Here is a 25580-nt window from a genome sequence, read left to right as displayed (position 1 = left end):
GGAATTCATACAAGTGGTCTTACAATCAGGTGAGTACTAAAAATAATCATGATCTCGGAGTTCCACAATGCGAAATATTCATCAAAAGAAACATGAACCAAGAACATATTCTTACAGCCAGAGCAAAATTGCATTTGAGCCCGCTGTTCCAGACCATAAAAAAAATAAAGTAAGTCATATAACATAGATTTTAATCATGTACTGGGAATGTGGGCGTTTAACAGCAAAAATATCGTTTACGATAAAATTTCTCCTTTAAAGCTGTTAAGTTTGTTGTAATCTATTCATAAACCCCTCACAAGTCACCTTACACCTTACCTTCCTTCTCCAAAACCCCAATAACTAAACAGAGACAAGAGTGCACAAAGCTTTGAATTAAATTATCGTGTCTTACTTCGTGGCAATTTTATTTGTCTCTTATCATAAAACTATGGGTATTTATACAACTAACTTAAGTTAAATTAGACCGTATAACTGGTATTTGCAGGAGCCTTTTGTAATTTTGCTTGTTTCTGGTTAAAGATGGTTACTCATGACAAAGAGGTACACCGTAAAAGTTTGTTCCGGAAGGGAATACACTGAAAAAGAAGAAAAATCACTCATAGTAAAAGCACATTCAACAAGTTGAATCAGTGATCCTGTATTACCTGTAAGGGACAACATAAGGAGCAGCAACAACACACCGGATATTATAAAGTTCTGCGAGGCTCCAGCCCTCCTGTCCATCATGAGAAGAAGGCAACTTCAAAAAACTAGTGCTTTAACATCATAATATATATGTCAGATGTAATTCATGATTTACGCATAATAATCACAAAAGGTGATACTTAAGAATCAAATAGCACCTTTAATCTTCTATATTTTGTCATTCCCTACCCTGCTTTATCCTAAAATTGATAGTATCCTTGCATTAAAAAAGTTACATAATAAGATAGTCCAGACTACTTCCCTTTCTGCATGCTTCAAAAGGTGGCAGCAAAGTTGCTAGAAATCATATGTTAATGTAAACAGAGTAGCCGAGTAGGTCAATCAATTGGCAATAAAAAGCAAATCCTAGTTGTTTTCTTGAAGTGTATATACATATAAACACATTCAAGAAACAACGGTTTTGAATAATTAGTGAGTGCTAATATCTTGCCATATTTCCATAGTTCTACTCTTCTGGCATTGCCATACATTGCCTATATATGGGTTCAATAGGTAGATATAATGAAAAGTATCTTAATAATTATCTGTCAAAACACTTATTTTGTTTCCATTCCTCACATCAATATCATTCACTGGTATTACCAATATGTGTAATATGCCTACTTTGAAATGTGTTTGTTTACAATGGATCCTCTTTCGATGATATCATGTCAATATGTAAATAGCTATGAACGCCTTCTTAGGCATACCACTGAAATCCAATTAATTTACCGATCACTAAATGGATATTCAAGGTAATCTTCATTTGCGAAACGACAATATAACCATCAAAATTTTCAACTAGACATTACCAATGCAAAAAAGTTTATCACAACCACATCATTCTCTAAGCTTAAGCCATCTGCAAATATCCTTCCAAATATGGAAAGACACTCTTGCCTATGTTCTCTTGTAATTTTGCTTTTCTCCAAGGAAAAAGAGTTTGCAATATCTGGAATTAAAATATGCCATTAGCGTCTGATCACCAAGTGCAGCTTTTCTGTCAACAATATAAAAAATTAGATTATTGAACTGAGATCAACAACCATACCTTCAGTGTCATTTTCATTAACAGGAGAAAGTGTAGGTGGTGATGAGACTGCAATACAAGCAACACCTTTTTGCAGCAAATTCTGGGTTAAGCTCTGTAACAGGAACACAGAATTAACATCAATGCTAGCTTGAAGATATGGATCTACTAACAATTCATCTACAAGATATAATTGCATTTTTTTGTGTCTTTCCTAAAGAGATGGGACATTCTTCGTCTATGTCATTATTTGTTTGACTATCTGCTCAAAGTTCTTTAAATAATTAGGCATAGAGCCCTTGGACCCCCCCGAACTATACATATGCTTCAACAGAGATATTAATCAAAGTCAATAGAATTAATGCACAAACCTCATGCGCTGAATGAGTTATGAAGGTTACATGGTATTGCTCCTGATCAAGAGCAAAAGCCACCGCAAGAGCCTAACATAAGGCAATTGCATCATAGTCAACAGCTACTCAGTACATATGCATAGTAACAAGGAAAAAAACATTGCACGACAACAAAAAATCTGTATCTTGACAGCTAAACTTATAATTGTATAGTAAAAATTTAGCTACATCCACATCAAAACAAGGAGATAGATTATCAACAGAAGCAGTCATAACTCAATGATCACCCAACCACTCCTTAAAATCTATGTGCATATCAAAACAATGGAAGTGACCCAAGTTTGAAGGGTAAAAAATAACCCCAAAAACCATAATTTTCAACCTGCCAAAGTAGCTCATTAGAATAACAAGATACCAACAACAAATGGGTAAGAACCATATGAGTGTTAAAAAATCATGAGTTGTATACTATTTGAATTCCAAACCAACAACATATTACCAAACCATCTTAGCTACTCAAATTTGTGTCAAAACTTCCGACATCTAGTACTCACTACAGAAATTAAACATTTTGCATCTCGGTTATTTGGCAAAATTTACATATGTAGTACCAAGGGACCCATTCAACTAGAGCAGAGACTCGATGTTTTACATGATATACAACTGCTTATGTATATATTGATGATGATGATGATAATCCATACTAGTCCACTTGAATATGGTCTGACCACAGGAATTTGGTGAATCACATAATCTGTGAGCAATTATAAGTTTGCATTGTGTTAAACATATATATATATATATATATATATATACGGTTTTAAGTGGAGGGTTGCAAAGAATGAAGTGAGAACAAGAGAATAACTATATCGTCATTTAATTGAGGGGAGAGGGAGGGAGCGGAGAGAGGGAGAGGGAGGGAGGGGAGAGGGAGAGGGAGGGAGGGAGAGAGAGAGAGAGAGAGAGAGAGAGGGGGGTATAAAGTAGGATTACAAGAAGGTAGAAATGGAGAACGAGAGAGAGAGAGAGATTACAGCAAGAGGAAAAACGTCGCCTTTGGTGCCGAAGGCCATGAAGACAGCGTTAGGCTTATTCCTCAGTTCCATTGTTCCGCCAACTACCACCAGCTCACCACTGGGAGCACTGCTCTCGGGTGTTTAAAAAAAACAGAGTAAGTTTTATTATTATTATTATTATTATTATCATTATTATTATTATTATTATTATTATTATTATTATTTCCGTGGTTAATTAGTGTTCCCTGTAACAAACTAACAGTGTAACGGGTCCGTCCTTTGTCTTTGGAGCATGATTGCTTAAGATGAAAGAAAATGATGATATATTTTCAGAAAAAAAGAAAAAAAAAAGAAAATGATGATATTTATATTGGTTATATTTCAAATTTTAAAATTATATATTATTGATATTTAAATTATTAAAAACAAATTTATTTTTATGGTAATAAAATATAACAAACAGACTCAATTTTTTTATTATTTTAATTAAGCAAGTCCGTCAAAACAAACTCAATGTTTGAGAATTTTGATTACAAGAATGCTTTGTCAATCTATACTCTACTATAATAAGCCAACATGTATAATTTGTAATCGTACAAAATTTTGGTATGGTCATGTCTTAGTTATGTTTTTTTATTTGGTACTCCGCCTCTGAAACTAGAATTCTATAACATGCGCATACACTGTTAAACAGTTTCATATACTAAAAACACTCATCATATAATATTTCAGGAAAAAATTATAATGATATTAAAATAAAGTTATAAATATCCAATTTTGAATACCTTTTTTTTAAACAAGATCCTTCGTATAACTCTTTTTAACTCTAATCCGTTACACGACAAATATAGTATCCACATATCCATAACAACAAAATATTTTATTTTTTTTGAAACCAACAACAAAATATTTATAAATAGATAATAAATTATAAAAGCTGAATTTTTTCGAGAAAATATAATTAGTTAGTTAATATAATTTAATTAAAATTCAATTTATTAATACTAAAATACTACTAAAATAATATTAAAATTTAAATTATAAATAATGAATTACGAGTTGTATACCCATCCGTGTTTCGCACGGGTTAAAGGCTAGTATATCATGTACTTAGAAGCAGGAATTATCTTGAAAAAGTGATCAAAAGAGCTACTTTGTAAAATCTGCATGAAAAATCTATTTGAATTAAAATTTGAATGGTCAGATATAATAAGCCAGATCCATTTCATGTTTCTCAAACAGATGACAAATTTTAAATTGGGAAGAATTCAAATTAAGTTTGATTTTATAAAATCTCGAATTTTATTATGAGTTATTAATATATGCGGATAAAAATCTGAGTAGCTTTGAATTTTGTTATGAATTTTTAAATTGTAAATAAGATATTAAATAAACATCTAGTTTTTTTAGCAACATCTAAGAAGAGTTGAAATATTTTTGAAAAAAAATGTAGCCCCACCCGAAAATATATATGGCCGTCTATTTTTTTTTTTTTTTTTGTCATAATATTTGGCCGTCTTTAGTTTCAAAAGGTTCAAACTTTTTAAAATCTGAACATGAATCAATCCTATATTTGTGCATTTTCTGGTATAATCAATTTTTTCATAGATTTTTGTTATTCTTAGAGATTTTTGAAATATATATTAGAAGATATATCTCAATCATATGCGACTCAATCATATATGGCCCTCATCATTTTTATTATTTTTACAGATCACCTCCCCCAGAACAAACAGGCTTACAAGAAGCCAGTTGCAGCAACACTAAATGCACGTTTTAGGTTATCAAATGAGATTTCAGCATCTGGAAGAACTTCTGGATTCTTGAAATTAATAAAAAAAAATCAATATAAAGTCCGCAAAGTAGAGGAAGAAAGGACCATGCTGAAACGCTTTCCTCCCCTGTAGACGGCCGTGCAAGATGATTGCTGTTTGAACAATGAAAGAAGCTTAATCAGTATCATCAAGATGCCATTTGGTCAACATTTCAATCTGTTTACAATATGTAATTTGAACTTTACAATAACAAGCAAAATTCATCACTTGCGATTATTTCCAATAAAAAAACCCTGCTCGGATCCATTAACAAGGAATCATATCCTGCAGTAGATGATGGCATGAATGTCACCTCTCACAAGGATTGAGGAGTGGAAAAGGAATTGCAGTGCTCATGAGAGTCCGGAGCATGCAAGAGCTGCATCTAGTATGTCGTTTCTTTTCTTTTAAGCTTGATCATTTGTGTCGAAAGGTAAAAACTCAGCCTAATTAAATTTCAAGTAATTATACTAATACAAGATACAAAGGATAAAAAAGAACCAGCCTAATAAAATTTCATTTACCGTCAGCAGTATAATCTTGGTCCTTACACTTTCTTGATAATATTGCAATAACAGTAACAGAGACACGAAGAGATATTAAATATTAAGCATACAAACATGAATCATCAAAAGAGCGGCTCAGAAGAGATCTCAATACCCCCAAATCTCAAACTCCTGAGCCCTGACTACCTCCACGCTGCAAATTTAATATGGGAAAATTTTCAGTTACTCCAATACATATACTCAAATTTGAATCCTCTGCAAACTTGAAGAAATAATTCATGTACAGTCTTAGTTAAGTGACTACTGTAAAATATACTTACGCAACATTCTATGAGCAGTGTTACAGAATATATCAATAGAAAATTAAACGACATGAAAGAAGATAACTGACGATAATTTTAGTGTAAGATGGTATTCTCACACACTATGATGGTTAATAAGGTTGACCAACAATAGGCACGTGCAGTTGACAAATTTAAAGAATCATTTATCATGGTCATAACTATAAAATGTTTCAACTGAACACTAATATACTAAAAAATTAACCAACTTTAACTCATCTACACAAAAAAATATTCCTCGTTATAAAAGGAATATATCTTTTCCATATTTTCAAAAAAATTGCACCAACAATAACTATTATAATTTTAAAACAATCTAATTAATATTTCAATATGTAAAAAAATACTATAATAATTAAGAATAATACAAATTTCTTATCAGAATAAAAACACAAAACCAAAAATGAATATAATCACTAAAATAATGTAAAAAGATTCTTTCTATTTTTCCTTAGAAATTTTTTCATATTTGTGCAACAATACTACATGTACACTTGGGGTGAGAATTTTTATTTATGTTAATTTTAGGAACTAATATTTAAAATGGATATATTTTATATTTATAATAGTCTCCTCGAGTGAAAGACCCCCCCCTCTCCAATCACACACTTCACTCTTGTTTCCTCTCCACACATATATATGACTTCCTTATAACGCCAACATCAATTCATGATCCTTAAATTATATTTGAAATATTATTGTCTCCACAAAATCCTCCCTTTAAATTTTTTAACTAATGCACAAATTACTTTCAAGGTTTGTAATTAATTAAATATTTATTGAATTTATTGTGTTTCCTCACGATTAACTAGTTACATTAATAATTAAGTTGTATATCTTTATCGCTTAAATTTAGTACTTCAAAAGTTTATTTAACTACTTTATAAATGCAAAACTAGGTACAATTTGATCCGGTTATTGCTGTAAATGCAAATAACCAAAAGTACATGCATATCAAGCAAAGCGGGAGATAAAATTATTAAATTGGCTAATCTTTTTCAAAACGTTTTCTTAGCCTCCGTTATCTCGCCAAAAAAAAAAATCTAAGAAAACTATGTTCAGCTTCCGGAAAAGGTCAAACAAAAAATGATCTGAAAATTCTTGTAAACCATAATTCTGCATTTGTTTGGTCCACGAAATGAAAATGACTCAAAAGGAAAAAATTGTTCGCAAAATGGTATAAATTTCTGGGAAGTGATTTCTCTTTCCATTTTCCAAAGGATGAAAACACTTTCCAAATTGAATGGTTCCTCTGGAAACATTTGTTTCCAGAAGATAAGGGCCTAGACAAAAACAAGGACGAATGAACTGATTATCCAATTTTTAGATTCGTATCCGCCAACATTATGAATCAAAAATTTTGTTGGATACAAGGTTATCCCAATCTGAAACTATATTATGCTAACTATCATTATACAACGATTCCAACACAATTTTTCACAAATTTGCAAACACTATATCACGGACTCACATTCGTTGTTATAACTCGCCATAGGAAACTCTGTAAATTTTGTCATACGAAAAGATCTATATTTTCTAATCCTTCAATTTTGTCCTCATACCCCCATGTTTCATGGGCATGACTTAGGTGCAGGTATAATATCTGAATCGGGTCCTTACTCAAAACCAGGGCGGACATTTTACCCCTTGCAACAATCTAATTCTTTTTATATATATATATATATATATATAGACTACATATATAATATATATATGCAGACTACATATATAATATAACGAATAACCACAACCTCTTTATATAAAGAGATAATACGAAAAATGGTGGAAAATGGATGAAAACAAGCGAAAAATATCAAATTGGTAACTCGTTCTATTCAAATATATCAAGTAAATCACCATTTTCCAGTTTGACTCAAATTGGTCACCGAAGTACCTCTTTTGTACAGTCCGTAAGAGTCAAACAAGCCGAATGGCCGCTTTTAATGTTAAACGTAAAAATAAACATTAAATCAGCAGAAAACCACCACATGGAGATGAGTTGGCATGCTTACTAGATTAAGACAAAATAAAACCCAAAGAATCTCAGACAAATATACACACATATATATATATATACGCAGGAACTGAAGGATATATACATATATACATGTAGGGTCACGCTCAAGAGAGAACCACTCCTTAAAATAAACCATAGAACCACTAGGGTTCTGCTGCAGAACCCTAAATTTTAAATAGATTTTTAGGATCTAAATCTAAAATACATGTTTTTTTCATGTTTTTTCATCGTTGTGTGTGTTCAAAAATAATTTAAAAATATAATCCATAGATATTGACATTTTTTTTGTGAAGTTCTGCTGCAGAACCCCAACTAATACTTAAGTTCTGCTGCAGAACCCTTCCTTAATAAGGTAAGGGTTCTATGGTTCTTTCTCTAATGGTTCTCTCTAGAACATGACCCTATACATGTATATGTATATATTTGTCTGAGATTTTTTGGGTTTATTTTGTCTTAATCTAGTCAGCATGCCAACTCATCTCCATGTGGTTTATCTTAACGTTTAACGTTAAAAACGGCCATTTTTCTTGTTTGACTCTAACGGGCTGAACAAAATAGGTACTTCGGTGATCAATTTGAGTCAAATTGGAAAGTGGTGACTCACTTCATATATTTGAATGGAACGAGTCATCAATTTGATATTTTTCCCAAACAAGGAAATAATGACCAATCTTCCAAAAGAGTTTGTAAAACACATAGAAGTAGACTTATTCAAAAATACTCCACAATTTCCCCCGAAAAAGTTAGTGAAACACACAAAAATAGGTAGACTCATTCAAAGATACTCGATTGTTCATAAAAATTAACGCTGGTTAATAATGATGACTACAATTACAATCATTTCAATTGATATCGTGTACAACAAGTAAATTCCTAAAGGAGAGAATTAACTCTTAGCCCGCTTGCAACACATACTATCTATATGGGGTAATTTTTGGTGAAAAAGTTTTATTATCTCCACAACCAGTTGCACCCTATTTCCCAAACAGAATATTCCTTGGGCCAAAAGGGATTATTTTTTTTTTTTTTTACATTTATTACACTAATCATACCAATTATGATTATATAACAATATACATGTAATTTTGAAAAGTAAAATTTGGTGTAAACGTTGCATTAAATAAATATACAGCTCAAACATGTGGTAACCTATGCACTTTTAAAGTATGCATTGGAGTTGATTTTACACCAAAATTGTGCAAATTGGCACTATATGGAGTTGCATCAGAGGTTCTTTATTCGGATAGTAGTAGTAGTAAAAAAATGATTTTATGCTACAATATTAATAAACGAAGAAAGGTCAAATCCTAATATATTTGAACAATGTTACTTTCAACCAATTTATCTAGAGGATAACTATAAAATAATTTATAATTAATTCTTTAAGTCCATGCTCAACATCATTCTCATAGTGATTCAAGAAAACTTATCCACAAGTCAAAACTTAATCATCAAGCATAAAAGATAGTATATTTACAACTTTATTCCAAAACACTCATTTATTCATATAATTCGACTCTCTGGATGATCAAATAAGAACACTACAATTGTTTAATTAGCTACCTTATAACTTAGCAAGCAATTTCAATTTTAAAAAGAAGAGACTAGTCTTAATTGTTAATTATTGCCAAATAGTTATCTACAATCCTATATAAAATTATTACCTAATGCTAATAGATTGAAACTAAATTGCTTACAACCAATTTATTGATGAATTAGCAAGTGCAATCAACAATAAATCCCTAATTCCATTTTCAACACCTGTTAAATTTATGAACGTCTTCTTTTTATTTTACCCTTATACTTTTATGCTATAAATTTGAATCAAATAACAAGGTGTAACTTTATAGTAGCACAAGACACTATTTTTAAAATTTTGAATAAAATGATGATATATTACTTACGCTAAACTCTATTTGTAATATTATACCATGGTCAAATGATGCCATAAATGTAACCACCACAATAATTCTAGTAAGGCGATTTGTCAAATTATAGTAAATGGATTTTATCCGTAAGAGAATATTGTGATGAGGATATTCTATCTATCTATCTATATATATATATATATCTATATATATATATATATATAGAGAGAGAGAGAGAGAGAGAGAGAGTCTTACTCCATACAAACTAGATATAGTATATATGATAAGCAACTTGATCGTTGGGAAATGAAGAAAAATACAGTGAAGTCGAATTTCAAAATAGACTCACCTATTGACAGGAAAAATAAAATTATAAACGGAGGGGATTATATGTGTGTGGTGACTTCTAGGGGCATTAGGGGCATGAGATTAAGATCCTGTTTGTCTGGGCTTAAAGCCCGGGTTTTAAGTCATTTTCGACTTTAAACTGAAAAATGTATGTTTTGTGTAATAAGCCAGAAGTCGGCTTAAAGTTAAAAAAAAAAAGCCAGAAACTGACTTATAGTCAGAAGTCAGTTTCAGGTACTTTTTCAATGAATTAATTTTTTAAAACCTTTTTTTTGATAAAAAATTACTCATAAAACACAAGTTACTTATAAATCACTTTTATTTTTATTATTATATTTTTAATAACTCATAAGTCAAAATTACCCAAACGGACATTTTAAGCATCCAGTTTATCATACAAGTCACGTTAAATCATAATTCATAAGCTCAGCCAAATGGGCTCTAAATTCATCAAACGGCTTAGATTAGTTTGTGATTTTTATTTTAATTTTGATTTGTATTTGGGTAATTCTCTCTCTCTCTCTCTCTCTCTATATATATATATATATATATATATATATATATATATATATATATATGGTCCTACTCCAATACAAACTACTAAAATACAAACTAAATATAAACTATTGCGATTAAGTAGAATGGTAAGGGTTTTGGGACCGGGGATGGACCCCGAGATGGGCCAGACGAGGTCTAAGTGGGGACTAGTAGGGTCGGGGTGGGCCTAGTGGGATCATGGTGGGGCCAAGATTTGGCTCCTAACTCCTAAGGTTGTCTGGAGCCTGTCCAGGGACTGTGCGAAGCCTAGGTGAGGCTCTAGCAGGCCCGGGGTGATGTCGTTTAGGTATAGTTTCTCTTGGCTTGTATTTTAGTTTTTATTTTAGTGATTGTATTTGAACAATTGCATATATATATATATATATATATATATGTGTGTGTGTGTGTGTGTGTGTGTGTGTGTGTGTGTATATATATATTCTTTTTGGTGTTTTAGTAAATTGCATTTTTAAAAATTAGTAGTGACAAAAATTCTAATTTTAATTTAATAAAAACAAATATTATAAATTTTGTGAAATATGTTTAATTCCTAATATTTATTTCTAATTAATTTTATTTTATTTTCGAATAAAGCTTTATTTTAAAATAGGAGAGATACTTACTAGATTAGAGCATCTCCAAGAGTATCTTAATTGGTTCTTGAATATAATATAATAATGTGGCTCCACGCAAGTTATTACATTGTTATGAGTGTCAACTTCGACAATGCTCCTTATAGTCATTCTTTATCTTATATTTTATTCATACTTGATGTAAAAATGTAGTGGATGAACTAAAGGGAATGTATTTTTATTTATAAAATGAGTTAAGAGTCATGTGGAGGCTCTTTAAACAGAAGAGAGAGTATAAACTCTTAAATTTATAAAGAGCCGCTAAGAGTCTTTTGTAGCTCTATTTGTCCCACGACTCTTTATTTTTTAAATTAAGAGTCTATATACAGAGCCTCTAGAAGATAATCTGAGGTAAGGATCCACTAGACTGATAAAATGCAATAATTGTAGATGGGTTAGGTAGAAATCCACCAACACATATTTAATGCAAACTATATAATTAGGGGGTAACAATTGATTTCTTTTTTCTAAAACCAAGAAAACACACACACCAAACATACACACTACCATACCACCTTTTTCTAGATTTTAGGGTTTTTATCCATAGATTTTAGGGAAAGTCACCGGAGACTATTAAGGGGATTAACATTGTCTTAATTGTGAAAGTGGAAACACACAAAGGGAGGATTTGCAAGTGTTAGAAAAGATAATTTTGGATTTGGGGAATTTGTAATTGCGATTAAGGTAATAAAATCTTACTTTAAATCTCAATTTATGATAATAATCATGTGATTTGTATTTTGGGAATATGAAAATGTGTGTTTTATTAGTTTCTAATTGTAGATAATTGTAAGTGTTAATTAATTGTGACTTGTTTTTCATATTTAGTGGTTGGATTGGTTAATTGATGACAATAAGGTGATTTTGGCTACTCCATTTAGTGGGTAATACCCATATGGTATTTGTTCCGTATATCATAAAAAACAGTGTTGTGCAAAATTTGGAGATTTTTGATTTGGGGGGAGGGGGGGGTTGGTGAAATTGATTTGAGGAATAAAAGATGGTAATAAGATGTACACAATTTTATGGGTTTTATCCAAAGATTTTAGGGAAAGTCACCAGAGATTATTAAAGGGATTAACATTGTCTTAATTGTGAAAGTGGAAACACACGAAGGGAGGATTTACAAGTGTTAGAAAAGATAATTTTGGATTTGGGGAATTTGTAATTGCGATTAAGGTAACAAAAACTTACTTTAATCACAATTTATGATAATAATCATGTGATTTGTATTTTGGGTATATGAAAATGTGTGCTAGTGTTTCTAATTGTAGATAATTGTAAGTGTTTATTAATTGTGACTTGTTTTTCGAATTTAGTGGTTGGGTTGGTTAATCAATGAAAATAAGGTGATTTTGGCTACTCCAATTAGTGGGTAATACCCATAAGGTATTACTTTAATCTCAATTTATGATAATAATCATGTGATTTGTATTTTAGCAATATGAAAATGTGTGTTTTACTAGTGTTTCTAATTGTAGATAATTGTAAGTGTTTATTAATTGTGACTTGTTTTTCGAATTTAGTGGTTGGGTTGGTTAATCAATGAAGATAAGGTGATTTTGGCTACTCCAATTAGTGGGTAATACCCATAAGGTACTTGTTCCGTATATCATAAAAATCAATGTTGTGCAAAATTTGGGAATTTTTGATTTGGGGGGGGGGGGGGGGGGGGGGTGAAATTGATTTGAGGAATAAAAGGTTGGTAATAAGATGTACACAATTTTGGGTGTTGGTGTTTAATTGAGGTCAAAAGGGGGGAGCACCATCAAGGCAGTTGCTCCCCGACAGTGGTGGTGGTGGTGGTTGCTGGGAGCCACAACATAGAAACGGAGAGAAGATGACGGAGAAAAGGGGAGGGGAGACATCGAGAGAGATGGAGATGAAGAGGAGAGAGACGAAGATGGGCTTTCCAATCAATAGCGAAAGATCAAAGGAGGGGCCACGTCCACTTGACAAGGATTAGTTTCTTTGTTCCACGAATATGTCCCATGATCCCTGTTAGTAGCATTGTGAGGGCCTTAGGGATGGGGATATGTAGACTGAAGTATCAGTCTATGATTATTTATGAAAATTATATAGTTGTTTTTTTGAAAGACAAAAGGGATATCATTAAAAAGGAAAGATTACAAGACCCAACATATCGATTAAGGCCTACACCTAGACCTTACAAAAGGGGCGAATCAAATCCAACCATCAGCTAGCAAAACTAACTCCATCCACTTAAAGCAAAAACAACAACTGACTAATATATTGGAATACTAAAAACTGCATAGGGAAACCTGTTTCGTAGGTTAGCAGACTTGGTGAGGCATGCAAGCTAGTCCATGTATTCTATCACCTCAACTCTGTCACCATTTGCATCCACGGACGCCTCTTCATCTTCAACTTCTGCTACTGGAGCTTCTTCTCCATTGAGCACAACAAGTTCAATATCAGCTTCATGCACAGCCATATATCTTGGCTCAGTAGAGCCCAGACCCATGTCGTGGCTCCAAAGTTCGAAAACTCTTCCGAACGGCTCTGCCATAATGACCATAACTTTGAAGTGTTGAACTCCATATTATGCAAGGTATTGTGCCAGGGTGTTGGCATTGGGTTCACAAAGAGTGACTTCCATATGGATGTTTCTGTCATCACTTCTCTAGTTAAGCTGCTGCACCATCTCGGCATGATTCGGGTGCACTCCTTCAAGAGAGGAGTTCTTCCATTCCTAGAATGAGTCGAGGTGGTCAGATTCCAAGATAAAATGCTCCTAGTCTTCGACAAAAGATCGCTTACAACTTTCCAAAAGAGCTTGATATTCATTGATCCTTCTGTTTTGTATCCCTAAAGAACCCGAGAGCATCCTCACTATTTTACCTCTGCTATTTCTGATGACAGCTCCTATGCCTGAAACATTGCCGTTTGGTAATGGGTTGTCAAAGAAGCAACCGTGGACATTGATCTTCACCATACCCTTGCGGGGCATGTGCCACCTGGAGTTGGCTTCAACATTTTCCACCTCTGCCATTTGTGTTTACAAGAAGAAGACAAGTGTTGTTTTGTTTTAACTGAGTGACTCGGGGGTAACTAGTGGGGTGTTTATATAGCCTGTTGTGTGGAGGCACTCGAAACACGTTCACCAATGTAACCATGGTCATTTTAGGGTTAATTGAGAGTTCTAAGGAGACTCTTCAGATACTTGGAAATTATACTAAATAACATTTAATAGCAACTCACTTAAAATTTGTAACCATATAATTGTGATCTCAATCCTCACGGACATGTTTATTATGAATATATATGCTGTGATAGAGTGATGGGTAGTATAGTTCTTAAATCTATTTAGCGGTTGTCCAATGATTTGATTATTATTGTTTCTATTATAAGTGTTCAAGAGACAAATATTGACACTTTCAAAAAAAAGACATAAATAGAGGGATAAGTTCTTGAATACAGCCGGAATCAGTGAACAAGTTTACTGATAAAAAGACTAAACTATCTTTTCATCATAACTAAACCAACTTAAGTTAAGTTTAACTTTGGTACTCTGGAGGATGGGTATATATATATTTTGATCAAATATTGATATCGGTCTCGATCAATAATTTTGGAGAAAAAAGAAGAGAAAGGTGGAAAATTAGTGGAACATGATAATAAAACAATTACAAAAATAAGTAGTGGCCTAGTTGATAATTAAGAAATGGAGAAGAGAGAATAATGGGAAGGGTGACTAAAAATGGGGAAGAGCAAGAATAAGGGAAGAGACGGAGAGGGAATTTTTTTTGTAAATGACATTAATAAACATGATTATATTTAACATTAACTAAGTTTAAACTTCAAGGTAGGTGAGTTAGTTGAGGTGTTAGATATATATTGATGAGCTTATTACTTTTGCCAATATGTTTATTACATAGGCCAAACATGGTGTATTGACAAAAACACTAAATGCTCTCTTCTTGAATATCGCTCCTTGGTTTGATCAAGGTAGCACACCCTCTTTTTAGAACTGAAATTAGGAGTACTCTCATCAAGTCGAAATCTAAAATCACTACTCCTTTACAAATTATCAGCGGTAGGCACAAATCAACGATTTGTACTGATTTAAATGTCACAGATTTGGAAATTCATGGAATCTACGATGCAGATTTCATGTGAATCAGAAGATAGAAAAAATAATAATAAATTGTTCACCTTCCACCTTTTCAATTAAAGTTTTTTAAATCAAAATCTGGAGTGCTTAATTGGCATATGCAAGTCTATATAAAATATTCTCATATTTATTTTCCATTTGAGTAGCAACGATAAATCTTATATACTCCTGCTATTTTCCAGTTTCATTGTGGTATATGATTTTTTGCTGTTTCAAACTTTAATTTTGTCTGCACAAATTCTTTGGTTGCCTTGCAGTATTAGTAAAAAAGAAGTACCATGGGAAGACAAGGACCATGTTGCCATTGTTACGTTCCAAGTAAGTGCCCTTTCCATCAGCAACTTTATCATCCTGCATAAATGATAATAAACATCACATACATATCATTTTGGTCCCCATGTATAGAGATGGAGGTGGTGTAATAAACCAAGTTCATTTTATGAGTTATTAGCTAACAGTAAGCATCTGTTTCTGTACAATGAGTAGATATTAATGATTTTTTCCTCCTAAACCTATTAAAAAGTCTACTTTTCTAACAGCGTAGGTTTATCTGTACAACTTAATAATACGGATCCGAAGTAGATATTTTTACCTTAACTATCCTCAATCAGTCGAGCCTAATTAAGATTCGGTCTTCAGAATTTGCCTTGAACATACCAATACACGTGCATCTCTCTGTAGCAGAATTTAAATCAGCAACTTGGCTCTTATGCATGGACTATTAACTTAACATCTTCTGCAAAAACCCTCCCTAATTACTTTCCCTTAGATTATTGTTACGTGACGTTGAAGATTGGTGGGATGATGAGCTTTTGGCACCCACATCTTTAATCTTTATATGAAACAATCGAGAAATATGTTTTCGGGTCATCTTCCTTTTTTTTTTTAAGTTCGATATTATATAAGATATATATCTTCATGATTAATATTCTCGCCCAGAGAAGAGAGAACACATTCGACTACGCCAGAACTACATCTGGACGTGGTCCCAAAAATACAGAATCTGATCTTGGTTGCAGTTTACCTACATTTTATTTGTGGAGTTAAAATGTGTCAATGTTACAACGCCTCATTGTTAAGTACAGGTGTTTAGCTTAAGGACCTAGATGTAATCTCCTTTTGTGGTGAAAGGTTGAAAGCCCTTTTGGACCTTTTTTTAGGTTTTAGGAATCCAGGGTATATTTTGGCTAAATTTCTATCAGCAACAGCTGCAAACATACTTGAGATTAATCGACTTCAATTCTATAGGAAGTAGTGCACTGGGAAAACAATTACAAACTAAGAGCTTTATTATTTTATGAAAAATTTGGGTTGGTAATTACTTGCAAGAACAAGCATTTATGTTGTATATTTACTTTCTTTATGCTGATATGTATTTAAATTGCTTCTAGAGTCGCATCTTGACAGCTTATGTATGTTCAATTAAAACAGCCTCCAGACACTGGCGACGTGGACCCCCAGAAAAACCAGTTTTGTGCAACAATTGTGGTTGTAGATGGGCGAATGGACATCAACTTGATGGTTATCTTCCAAGACACAGCAATGAACCAAACTACGAAATGAAACATTTATCTTCCTCAACAGCTAGCTCAGGTATGGTATCTTCCTCGGCGATATACTATCAGGAACCAGCTTCATACTAGCTCATGAAACACTATTAGGAACCAGAAAAACACTAGATTATCTAACTTAATACTTTCTTGAATCACAATTTACCTACTTGGGTAATTTTTAATATATGGCCTCACTGCATATATGCGTATAGAAATTTTATAACTACAGTGCCACAGTATGTCACAATTCTGTCAACTAAGCTCAGTATTCACAAGGTATGCAGTTCTCTGATAAGTGCAGTAATGTAGCATTATTATTCCTTCCACGACTGATAATTTTAAGAGCTGCTTGATAAGTATACAAACTACTAAATTTTTCTATTTAGTTTATACAATTATTGCACTTCTCACTTTGCATAACTAATTCACAGAATTATTTGCTTATATGTTTGCAAAATTGAACTGCCAAGATTCACACAGATATTCCAGTATAGTTGTGTTAATTGTTGGCTTCACAGATTCCCTTCCCTTTGATTGCTCGAGACAGAATATCTTATTAGTGAAAAGATGATTATTAAAGGAAGAATAGGAAGCCTTTTATTAAAGATAAAAGAAAGAAAAATACTAGCTTTAAGAGTAGACTCTACAAACTTAAACAAGTCTTTTGTAGCATGCATTTGTGTTTCAGTTCGAGAAATGATATTATACTAATACAACATACAAAGGATAAAAAAGAACCAGCCTAATTAAATTCATTTAACCGTCAGCAGTATATTCTTTGTCCTTGCACTTTCTTAATATTATTACATGTGGCATCACACAAGTGAGAGGTTTTACAAAGATCATAACTGGTTAATAAGTTTTCTAATAATTCATTAGCTTTTGTTATTTATATACTTGTTAAATTTTATTTCATTACTTGCAGCACCTAATAATCAAGACCATAGGATTTCTAAAGTGGAAAAGAAGCAAGGGCCGTCAAGAGGGATTCAAGAGCTTACAGCACAGCTCCATGAACAGCTCCAAAGCGGAGTGCTGGATCACGAGCCATTTGCGCAAGCGTCGTCTGCTTATGATGAGAACTTCATCTACAGGCCAAACTGGATGACGTCTTCTAACGAGACTCTTTTAGGAGCTGTTCTACACAATCCGCCAGCGAAAGAGTGAAGTGAAACTGGCAATTAGTACCAGTTCTAATTTCTGGAAGCATTTACTATCAGAATTTTCTTCAAATCTATCTTGAAGTTTTCACATATTTCATTTCCCTAACATGTTCTAATTTGAGTAGCTTTTAATAAATTTCAGATGCTGCTTCTGTCATTTTCCAATTTCTTTGCAGTTAACAATTTTTTATTTTATAACTTCTATTTCTGTCTGAATAAAATCATCGGTTGCCTTAGAGCAAGTCCAACAATATCCTAGTAAGTGCCTTGTAAATATAACAAAAAATAGTGTCCTAGTGATTTAGGACATCATCTTAATGTATCAACTCCAACAACATGCCTTATTATTGCATCTTATTATTAAACTTGTAATATATTTGAATTACTATTCGAGGGAAAGAAAAGGAGATAGGAGTGAGATATGTTGAAAAGGATGGAAGCTAGTTTTTTATTGATAGAAATGGCTTAGGTCATGCATGGTGGTGCCTAAAAAATAACGCACTTATTAGATGTCCTAGTGTTTTAAGGCACCACTACAACATTGTTGGAGCACTCATTTGCTTCAAATGCCTTAAATTTTGATTTAGGACATCAATTTAGGGCACTGTTAGACTTGCTCTTACAGAGTTACAGTATACTAAATCTATCTATTGAGTAGTAAGTCAGAGAAGTACCATGGGCAGAAAAGGACTGTGTTCCCCATCACGAGGTTGATAACAAGTGTTCCTTCAACTTGGCGACTTCGCCATCGTGCACAAATAATGATAAGCATTACAAACATATAGATTTACTACTAACTCATATTGGTCCCTTGTACAGAGATGCAAGTGGTGTAATGAACAAAGTTCGTTTACAAGTCTTAGCTAAGAGCAGAGTATCTGTTTGCTATGAGTAGAAATTTGTCATTTTTATTTTTATTTTCTTCTGAAACCAATTAAAACGGAATATTTCACTACCAGTCTAGGTTTATCTGTTCAGCTTATTAATACAGATATATTCTCATTCTGAGTGTCCCAAGATCCTACTTAAGATTTGAATTACAGACTTTACCTTGTACATACCAATACACGTGGGTTCATCAGTATGCAAAGACTACTCAATCATTCTCTTCTGCAGAAACACACCCTAATTATTTTCCCTTGTGCTTATTGTTGTTATCCAAAAGTGAAGAATAAAGTGATGTAGGCTGATGGGCTATCAATAACCGCATCTTTTAACCTTTGAATGTGACTGTAGCGGAACATGCTTTGTAGTCGTATTCCTTAATTTTTTTAAAGTTTTATCTTGTAAAGGACATATCATCATGATTTATATTCTCACCAAGAGAACACATTCAACTATATGTGAACTATACATGGATTGGTACAAGTTTTTAACTGAAGGAACTCAAATGCATTTTCTTTTAGTGGTTGAAGCCATTAGGACCTTTTTAGATTCTAGGTGTCTAGGGAATAAAAGGTGGGTACTAAGATGTACACAATTTTGGGAGGAGTTGTTTAATTGCGGTTAAAAATGGGGAGCACCACCAAGGCAATTGCTCGCCGACAATGGTGGTGGTTGTTGCCGGTAGCGACAAGATAGACACGGAGAGAAGATGAGGGAGAAAAGGGGAGGGGAGATATAGAGATGGCGAGGATAGATACGAAGATGAGCTTTCCAATCAATAGCGGAAGATTAAAGGAGGGGCCAGGTCCACTTGACAAGGATTAGTTTCTTTGTTCCACGAATATGTCTCATGATCCCTGTTAGTAGGGGTGATCGCGGTGCAGGCTGTGCGATTTTTTGATTAAATATTGATATCGGTCTCGATCAATAATTTTGAAGGAAAAAAAAAAAAAGAAGAGAAATAAGAAAGGTGGAAAATTAGTGGAACATGATAATAAAGCAATTACAGAAATAAGTAGTCGCCTAGTTGATAATTAAGAAATGGAGAAAAAAGAATAAGAGGAAGGGTGACTAAAAATGGGGAAGAGCAAGAATAAGTGAAGAGACGGATAGTGATTTTTTTTTTGTAAATTACATTAATAAACATGATTATATTTAACATTAACTAAGTTAAAACTTCAAGGTAGGTGAGTTAGTTGAGTTATTAGTACATGTTGATGAGCTTATTACTTTTGCCAATATGTTTATTACATAGGCCAAACATGGTGTATTGACAAAAACACTAAATGCTCTCTTCTTGAATATCGCTGTTCGATCAAGGTAGCGACAAGTTTCACTCAGACGGACTTCATAGGCCAGCCAAACATGGTGTATTAAAGTACCCTACAATTGCATTTAAAGGGAACACACTTGTAGCATATAGTCAAATCCTCTGTCACTTTAAATCGCCCTTTTTGTGTCCTTGTACATCCTCTTCTTAGAACTAAAATTAGGAGTACTCTCATCAAGTCAAAATCTATAATCACTAATCCTTACAAATTATTAGCGGTAGGCAAAAATTAACGATTTGTAGTGATTTAAATATGTCACAGATTTAGAAATTCATGGAATCTACGATGCAGATGTCATGTGAAGCAGAAGATAGGGTAAAAAAATTGTTCACCTTATACCTTTTTAATTAAAGTTTCTTAAATCAGAATCTGAAGTGCTTAGTTGGCATATGCAAGTCTATATAAAATATTCTCATATTTATTTTCCATTTCAGTAGCAACAATAAATCTTATATACTGCTGCTATTTTCCAGTTTCATTGTGGTATATGATTTTTTGCTGTTTCAAACTTTAATTTTGTCTTCACAAATTCTTTGGTTGCCTTGCAGTATTAGTAAAAAAGAAGTACCATGGGAAGACAAGGACCATGTTGCCATTGTTACGTTGCAAGTAAGTGCCCTTTCCATCAGCAACTTCATCATCCTGCACAAATAATAATAAACATCACATACTTATCATTTTGGTCCCCATGTATAGAGATGGAGGTGGTGTAATAAACAAAGTTCATTTTATGAGTTATTAGCTAACGGTAAGCATCTGTTTCTATACTATGAGTAGATATTTATGATTTTGTTTTCCTCCTAAACCTATTAAAAAGTATACTTTTCTAACAGGGTAGGTTTATCTGTACAACTTAATAATACGGATCCAAAGTAGATATTATTTTAACTATCCTCAATCAGTCGATCTTAATTAAGATTCGGTCTTCAGAATTTGCCTTGAACATACCATTACACGTGCATCTCTCTGTAGCAGAATTCAAATCGGCAACTTGGCTCTTATGCACGGACTATTAACTTAACATCTTCTGCAGAAACCCTCCCTAATTACTTTCCCTTGAGATTATTGTTCCGTGACGTTAAAGATTGGTGAGATGATGAGCTTTTGGCACCCACATCTTTAAATCTTTATATGAAACAGTCGACAAATATGCTTTCGGGCATCTTCCTTTATATTTATAAGTTCGATATTATATAGGATATATCTTCATGATTCATATTCTCGCCCAGAGAACACATTCGACTACGCCAGAACTACATACTGGAGGTGGTCCCAAAAATACAGAATCTGATCTTGGTTGCAGCTTCCCTACAATTTATTTGTGGAGTTATAATGTGTCAATGCTACAACGCTCATGGTTAAGTACAGGGGTTTAGCTTAAGGACCTAGATGTGATCTCCTTTAGTGGTGAAAGGCTGAAAGCCCTTTTGGACCTTTTTTAGGTTTTAGGAGTCCAGGGTATATTTTGGCTATAATTTTATCAGCTACAGGTGCAAACATACTTGAGATTAATCGACTTCAATTCTATAGGAAGTAGTACACTGGGAAAACAATTACAAACTAAGAGCTTTTTTTATTTTATGAAAACTTTGGGTTGGTAATTACTTGCAAGAACAAGCATTTATGTTGTATATTTACTTTCTTTATGCTGATATGCATTTAAATTGCTTCTAGAGTCGCATCTTGACAGCTTATGTATATTCAATTAAAACAGCCACCAGACACTGGCGACGTGGACCCCCAGAAAAACCAGTTTTGTGCAACAACTGTGGTTGTAGATGGGCGAAAGGACATCAACTTGACGGATATCTTCCAAGACACAGCAATGCACCAAACTACGAAATGCAACAACTATCTTCCTCAACAGCTAGCTCAGGTATGGTATCTTCCTCGACGATATACTATTAGGTACCCGCTTCATACTAGCTCATGAAACACTACTAGGAACACGCAAAACACTAGATTATTTAACTTAATACTTTCTCGAATCACAATTTACCGACTTAGGTAATTTTTAACATATGGCCTCACTGCTAATATGCATATAGAAATTTAATAAGGGTTAATATCAATCAGGTGACTCATTACAGTCCGATGACTCAAGTTGGTCACTGATTGAAAAAGTGACTGAAATGAGTTACTCATTTAAAATTTTTTATCAGAAATATCACTCTATCGTTAGTCGAAATTCTGAAAGTATTATATATTGAGTTTTGCACATTTTTTATGAATGATATTACATCCAAATGAAAGGTTCCGAGTTCTACTATTTTAACTAATATTGTTAGATTTTTAAAATTTTATCAATTATTTATTTTTATTTAAATCAAATAAAAAATCAAAAAATTAAAGATAAATAGTTGATAAAATTTTAAAAATCCAACAAAATTACCTAAAATAGTAGAACTCGAAACCTTTCATTTGGATGCAATACCATTTATAAAAAATGTGCGAAACTCAATATATAATACTTTCAGAATTTCGACTAACGATAGAGTGATATTTCTGATAAAAAATTTTAAATGAGTAACTCATTTAAGTCACTTTTTCAAGCAGTAACCAGCTTGAGTCATCTGGCTGTAATGAGTCACCTGATTGATATTTAACCCAATTTAATAACTACAGTGCCACAGTATGTCACAATTCTGTCAACTAAGCTCAGTATTCACAAGGTGTGCAGTTCTCTGATAAGTGTCGTAATGTAGTCATTATTATTCCTTCCATAACTGATAATTTTAAGAGCTACTTAGTAAGTCACTAAATTTTTCTATTTAATTTATATAGTTATTGCACTTCTCACTTTGCATAACTAATTTACAGAATTATTTGCTTATATGTTTGCAAAATTGAACTGCCAAGAATATGCATTCACACATATATTCCATTATAGTTGTGTTAATTGTTGGCTTCACAGATTCCCTTCCCTTTGATTGCTCGAGACAGAATATCTTATTCGTGAAAAGATGATTATTAAAGGAAGAATAAGAAGCCTTTTATTAAAGATAAAAGAAAGAAAAATACTAGGTTTAAGAGTAGACTCTACAAACGTAAACAAGTATTTTGTAGCATGCATTTGTGTTTCAGTTCGAGAAATGATATTATACTCATACAAGATACAAAGGATAAAAAAGAACCAGCCTAATTAAATTTAGTTAACCGTCAGCAGTATAATCTTTGTCCTTGCACTTTCTTAATTTACATGTGGCATCACCCAAGTGAGAGATTTTACAAAGATCATAACTGGTTAATAAGTTTTCTAATAATTCATTAACTTTTGTTATTTATATACTTGTTAAATTTTATTTCATTACTTGCAGCACCTAATAATCAAGACCATAGGATTTCTAAAGTGGAAAAGAAGCAAGGGCCATCAAGAGAGATTCAAGAGCTTACAGCACAGCTCCATGAACAGCTCCAAAGCGGAGTGCTGGATCATGAGCAATTTGCGCAAGCGTCGTCTGATTATGATGAGAACTTCATCTACAAGCCAAACTGGATGACGTCTTCTAACGAGACTCTTTTAGGAGCTGTTTTACACACTCTGCCAGCGAAAGAGTGAAGTGAAACTGGCAATTAGTACCAGTTCTAATTTCTGGAAGCATTTACTATCAGAATTTTCTTCAAATCTATCTCGAAGTTTTCACATATTTCATTTCCCTAACATGTTCTAATTTGAGTAGCTATTAATAAATTTCAGATGCTGCTTCTGTCATTTTCCAATTTCTTTGACAAAATATCTTATAGTAAGAAAATAATTATCGAGGGAAGAATTGGAAGTATTCAATTAAGATAAAGGGAAATAAGACCACCTTCAATTTTTAGAAGCAATGCATGGGTGTTTCAAAATTAAATAGAGAATATTATACTAATACAAAATAAAAAAGATAGAAAAGAATCCATGTCTAGTTAAATCCATTAATAGTCAGCATTATAATCTGAAAAAGATTAAAATTTGTGCTGGCCAGATATACGTAGTTAGGTCCTACAATTAGAAGAGATTCACAATTAGAAGAGATTTGTTCCCTATAGTACAGGCACTTTAGGAACAGTAATCTAAGCTTTTAACTGCTGAAAATCAGGCAAATTCAATTAGCTTAGTAACCAACCAAGTAATGCTAGCATCAACATAGACAGAATTTCTGCATCACTCAAATTTCTGATAATGAACCGTCAACCTGGATATGGCCAAAATTTTAACCCTACTGTGCACACACATAGCTGACAATCCCGAGTTAAGATCAGAGCATATAATTCATCCACCCCTAATTAAATATTTTATCAGAACTTCACCCAAGCTTTTCTAACTTCAATTTTCAGTGTGCAACCTACCAAAGGTACTGTAAGTACTCAAGTTGCCTGATTCAGAAATAAACCAAACTATCCTAAAAGATACATATTCGGCCTAGTTCATCTCGAGTACACTTGTCAAACGTTAGTATGGAAACTGGACACTTTATTTAGTGATGCCTATTCCGACACTTGGACACATATTAATGCTGCACACCTCCAGTCAGGGTAACATAGATTATATAGAAAATAAATAAGCTTTCCTCGTATTCCAAGTCTTTCCCATTTATCTCGAAAGTAGTGCAAGCCATCTCTACTTCCGAGCTCTTCTTTCCTTTGCCAGCCTATGTTACCCTAACTATCAAAAGAATAATATACCCTACACACCTAATTACGTATCTCAGCTTCATCCCGTTAGCTCGAAAAGATGATCTAGGAAACAAGTGTTTAAAGACCTAGCTATTTATAAACAGATCAAAGGATGCTTATATTTCATTCTGAACTATACCGGTGTAAGCTAATGTGTCCGGTAATGTGACGGATCGTACCCACACCCATGTCATGTCCGTTCGACTAGGTCAAAAACGAAGAGTCCGGTTAACATAGTTACAAACAGTTATGGAATCGTTTTACCGGGAATCTTAATAAAATTCTAAGAATCCTATAAGTTAGGTTATTATACACATTACACACGCAATGCGTGAAAACATGATTGAGATCAATAATTAGAAAAACTATAACAAACTGAGATATATTGTAAGGAGAAAATGATAGGGATTTGAAAAAGACGTACACAGAAATAATCTCCGATCATTCTTCGACGCAACGTTGTGTTCCTCTGCATAATATGATTTGCTTCCTACAGTTTTCTTGGTGGGAATTGATCAGGTGGCTCAGTTAACTGTACTGTACTACTGTTTGGCCAGACATATAAATTCAAGCTGTTAAAACTATTTTTCGACTTTATATTTGCCTGGACGAATCCTTGAAAATATAATCATGTCACAGCAACTACAATTGCAAGCTTCTATAATTACAGACATCCGGCTACAGATGTAGAGTTTCACGTATCTCCCG

General features: G+C 33.1%; 2 protein-coding genes and 1 long non-coding RNA gene across 19 annotated transcripts in view; 1 reads left to right on the top strand and 2 right to left on the bottom strand.

The window, feature by feature from the left end:
- Positions 1–3238, bottom strand: part of LOC108227999 (sterol 3-beta-glucosyltransferase UGT80B1) — an 11242-nt gene extending 8004 nt beyond the window's left edge. For 4 of the 5 annotated variants that reach the window (XM_017403449.2, XM_017403465.2, XM_064094435.1 and 1 more), the window contains exons 1-5: positions 3105–3238; positions 2089–2160; positions 1739–1832; positions 1500–1639; positions 648–718 (exon numbers count right to left, since the gene is read on the bottom strand). In XM_017403449.2, coding sequence (XP_017258938.1) covers positions 648–718; positions 1500–1639; positions 1739–1832; positions 2089–2160; positions 3105–3176 — 449 coding nt within the window. In that variant the 5' untranslated portion in view covers positions 3177–3238. The remainder of the gene's footprint in view (positions 1–647; positions 719–1499; positions 1640–1738; positions 1833–2088; positions 2161–3104) is intronic. The other variant, XM_017403457.2, reaches the window with a different exon arrangement.
- Positions 3102–4948, top strand: LOC135152980 (uncharacterized). Its single transcript, XR_010292378.1, has 2 exons — positions 3102–3241; positions 4800–4948. It is a non-coding gene; the product is annotated as an uncharacterized LOC135152980 (long non-coding RNA).
- LOC108228049 (uncharacterized) lies at positions 4726–25580 on the bottom strand. 13 transcript variants are annotated; one of them, XM_064094459.1, is made up of 7 exons: positions 25297–25580; positions 20785–20858; positions 18675–18740; positions 17839–17977; positions 15562–15635; positions 13432–14041; positions 5391–5599 (listed from the first exon to the last, which is right to left on the bottom strand). In XM_064094459.1, exons 4-6 carry the CDS (start codon positions 17886–17888, stop codon positions 13905–13907), a joined length of 261 nt encoding a protein of 86 aa, XP_063950529.1. In that variant the 5' UTR covers positions 17889–17977; positions 18675–18740; positions 20785–20858; positions 25297–25580; the 3' UTR covers positions 5391–5599; positions 13432–13904. The 13 variants fall into 13 exon arrangements, 6 of the variants coding, with proteins under 6 accessions (XP_017259020.1, XP_063950529.1, XP_063950528.1 ...); XM_064094458.1 differs by having other exon boundaries at positions 17839–17972; XM_064094448.1 differs by lacking the exon at positions 18675–18740 and having other exon boundaries at positions 25297–25578.

The sequence above is a fragment of the Daucus carota genome, chromosome 1 (assembly GCF_001625215.2).
Source record: "Daucus carota subsp. sativus chromosome 1, DH1 v3.0, whole genome shotgun sequence".
NCBI classification, from domain to species: Eukaryota; Viridiplantae; Streptophyta; class Magnoliopsida; order Apiales; family Apiaceae; genus Daucus; species Daucus carota.
This window is presented reverse-complemented; position numbering and strand designations above follow the sequence as displayed.

Bases quoted from the DNA above. Each gene is read 5' to 3' on its own strand.
- LOC108228049 (XM_017403522.2), bottom strand. From the start codon at position 25,347: ATGCAGAGGAACACAACGTTGCGTCGAAGAATGATCGGAGATTATTTC. The intron at 20,859-25,296 runs GTACGTCTTTTT...TTATTTGTGCAG, and splicing joins TGATCGGAGATTATTTCTGT to GATGATGAAGTTGCTGATGG. The intron at 14,042-15,561 runs GTACTTCTTTTT...GCAATGTTTCAG, and splicing joins ATGGTCCTTGTCTTCCCATG to GCATAGGAGCTGTCATCAGA.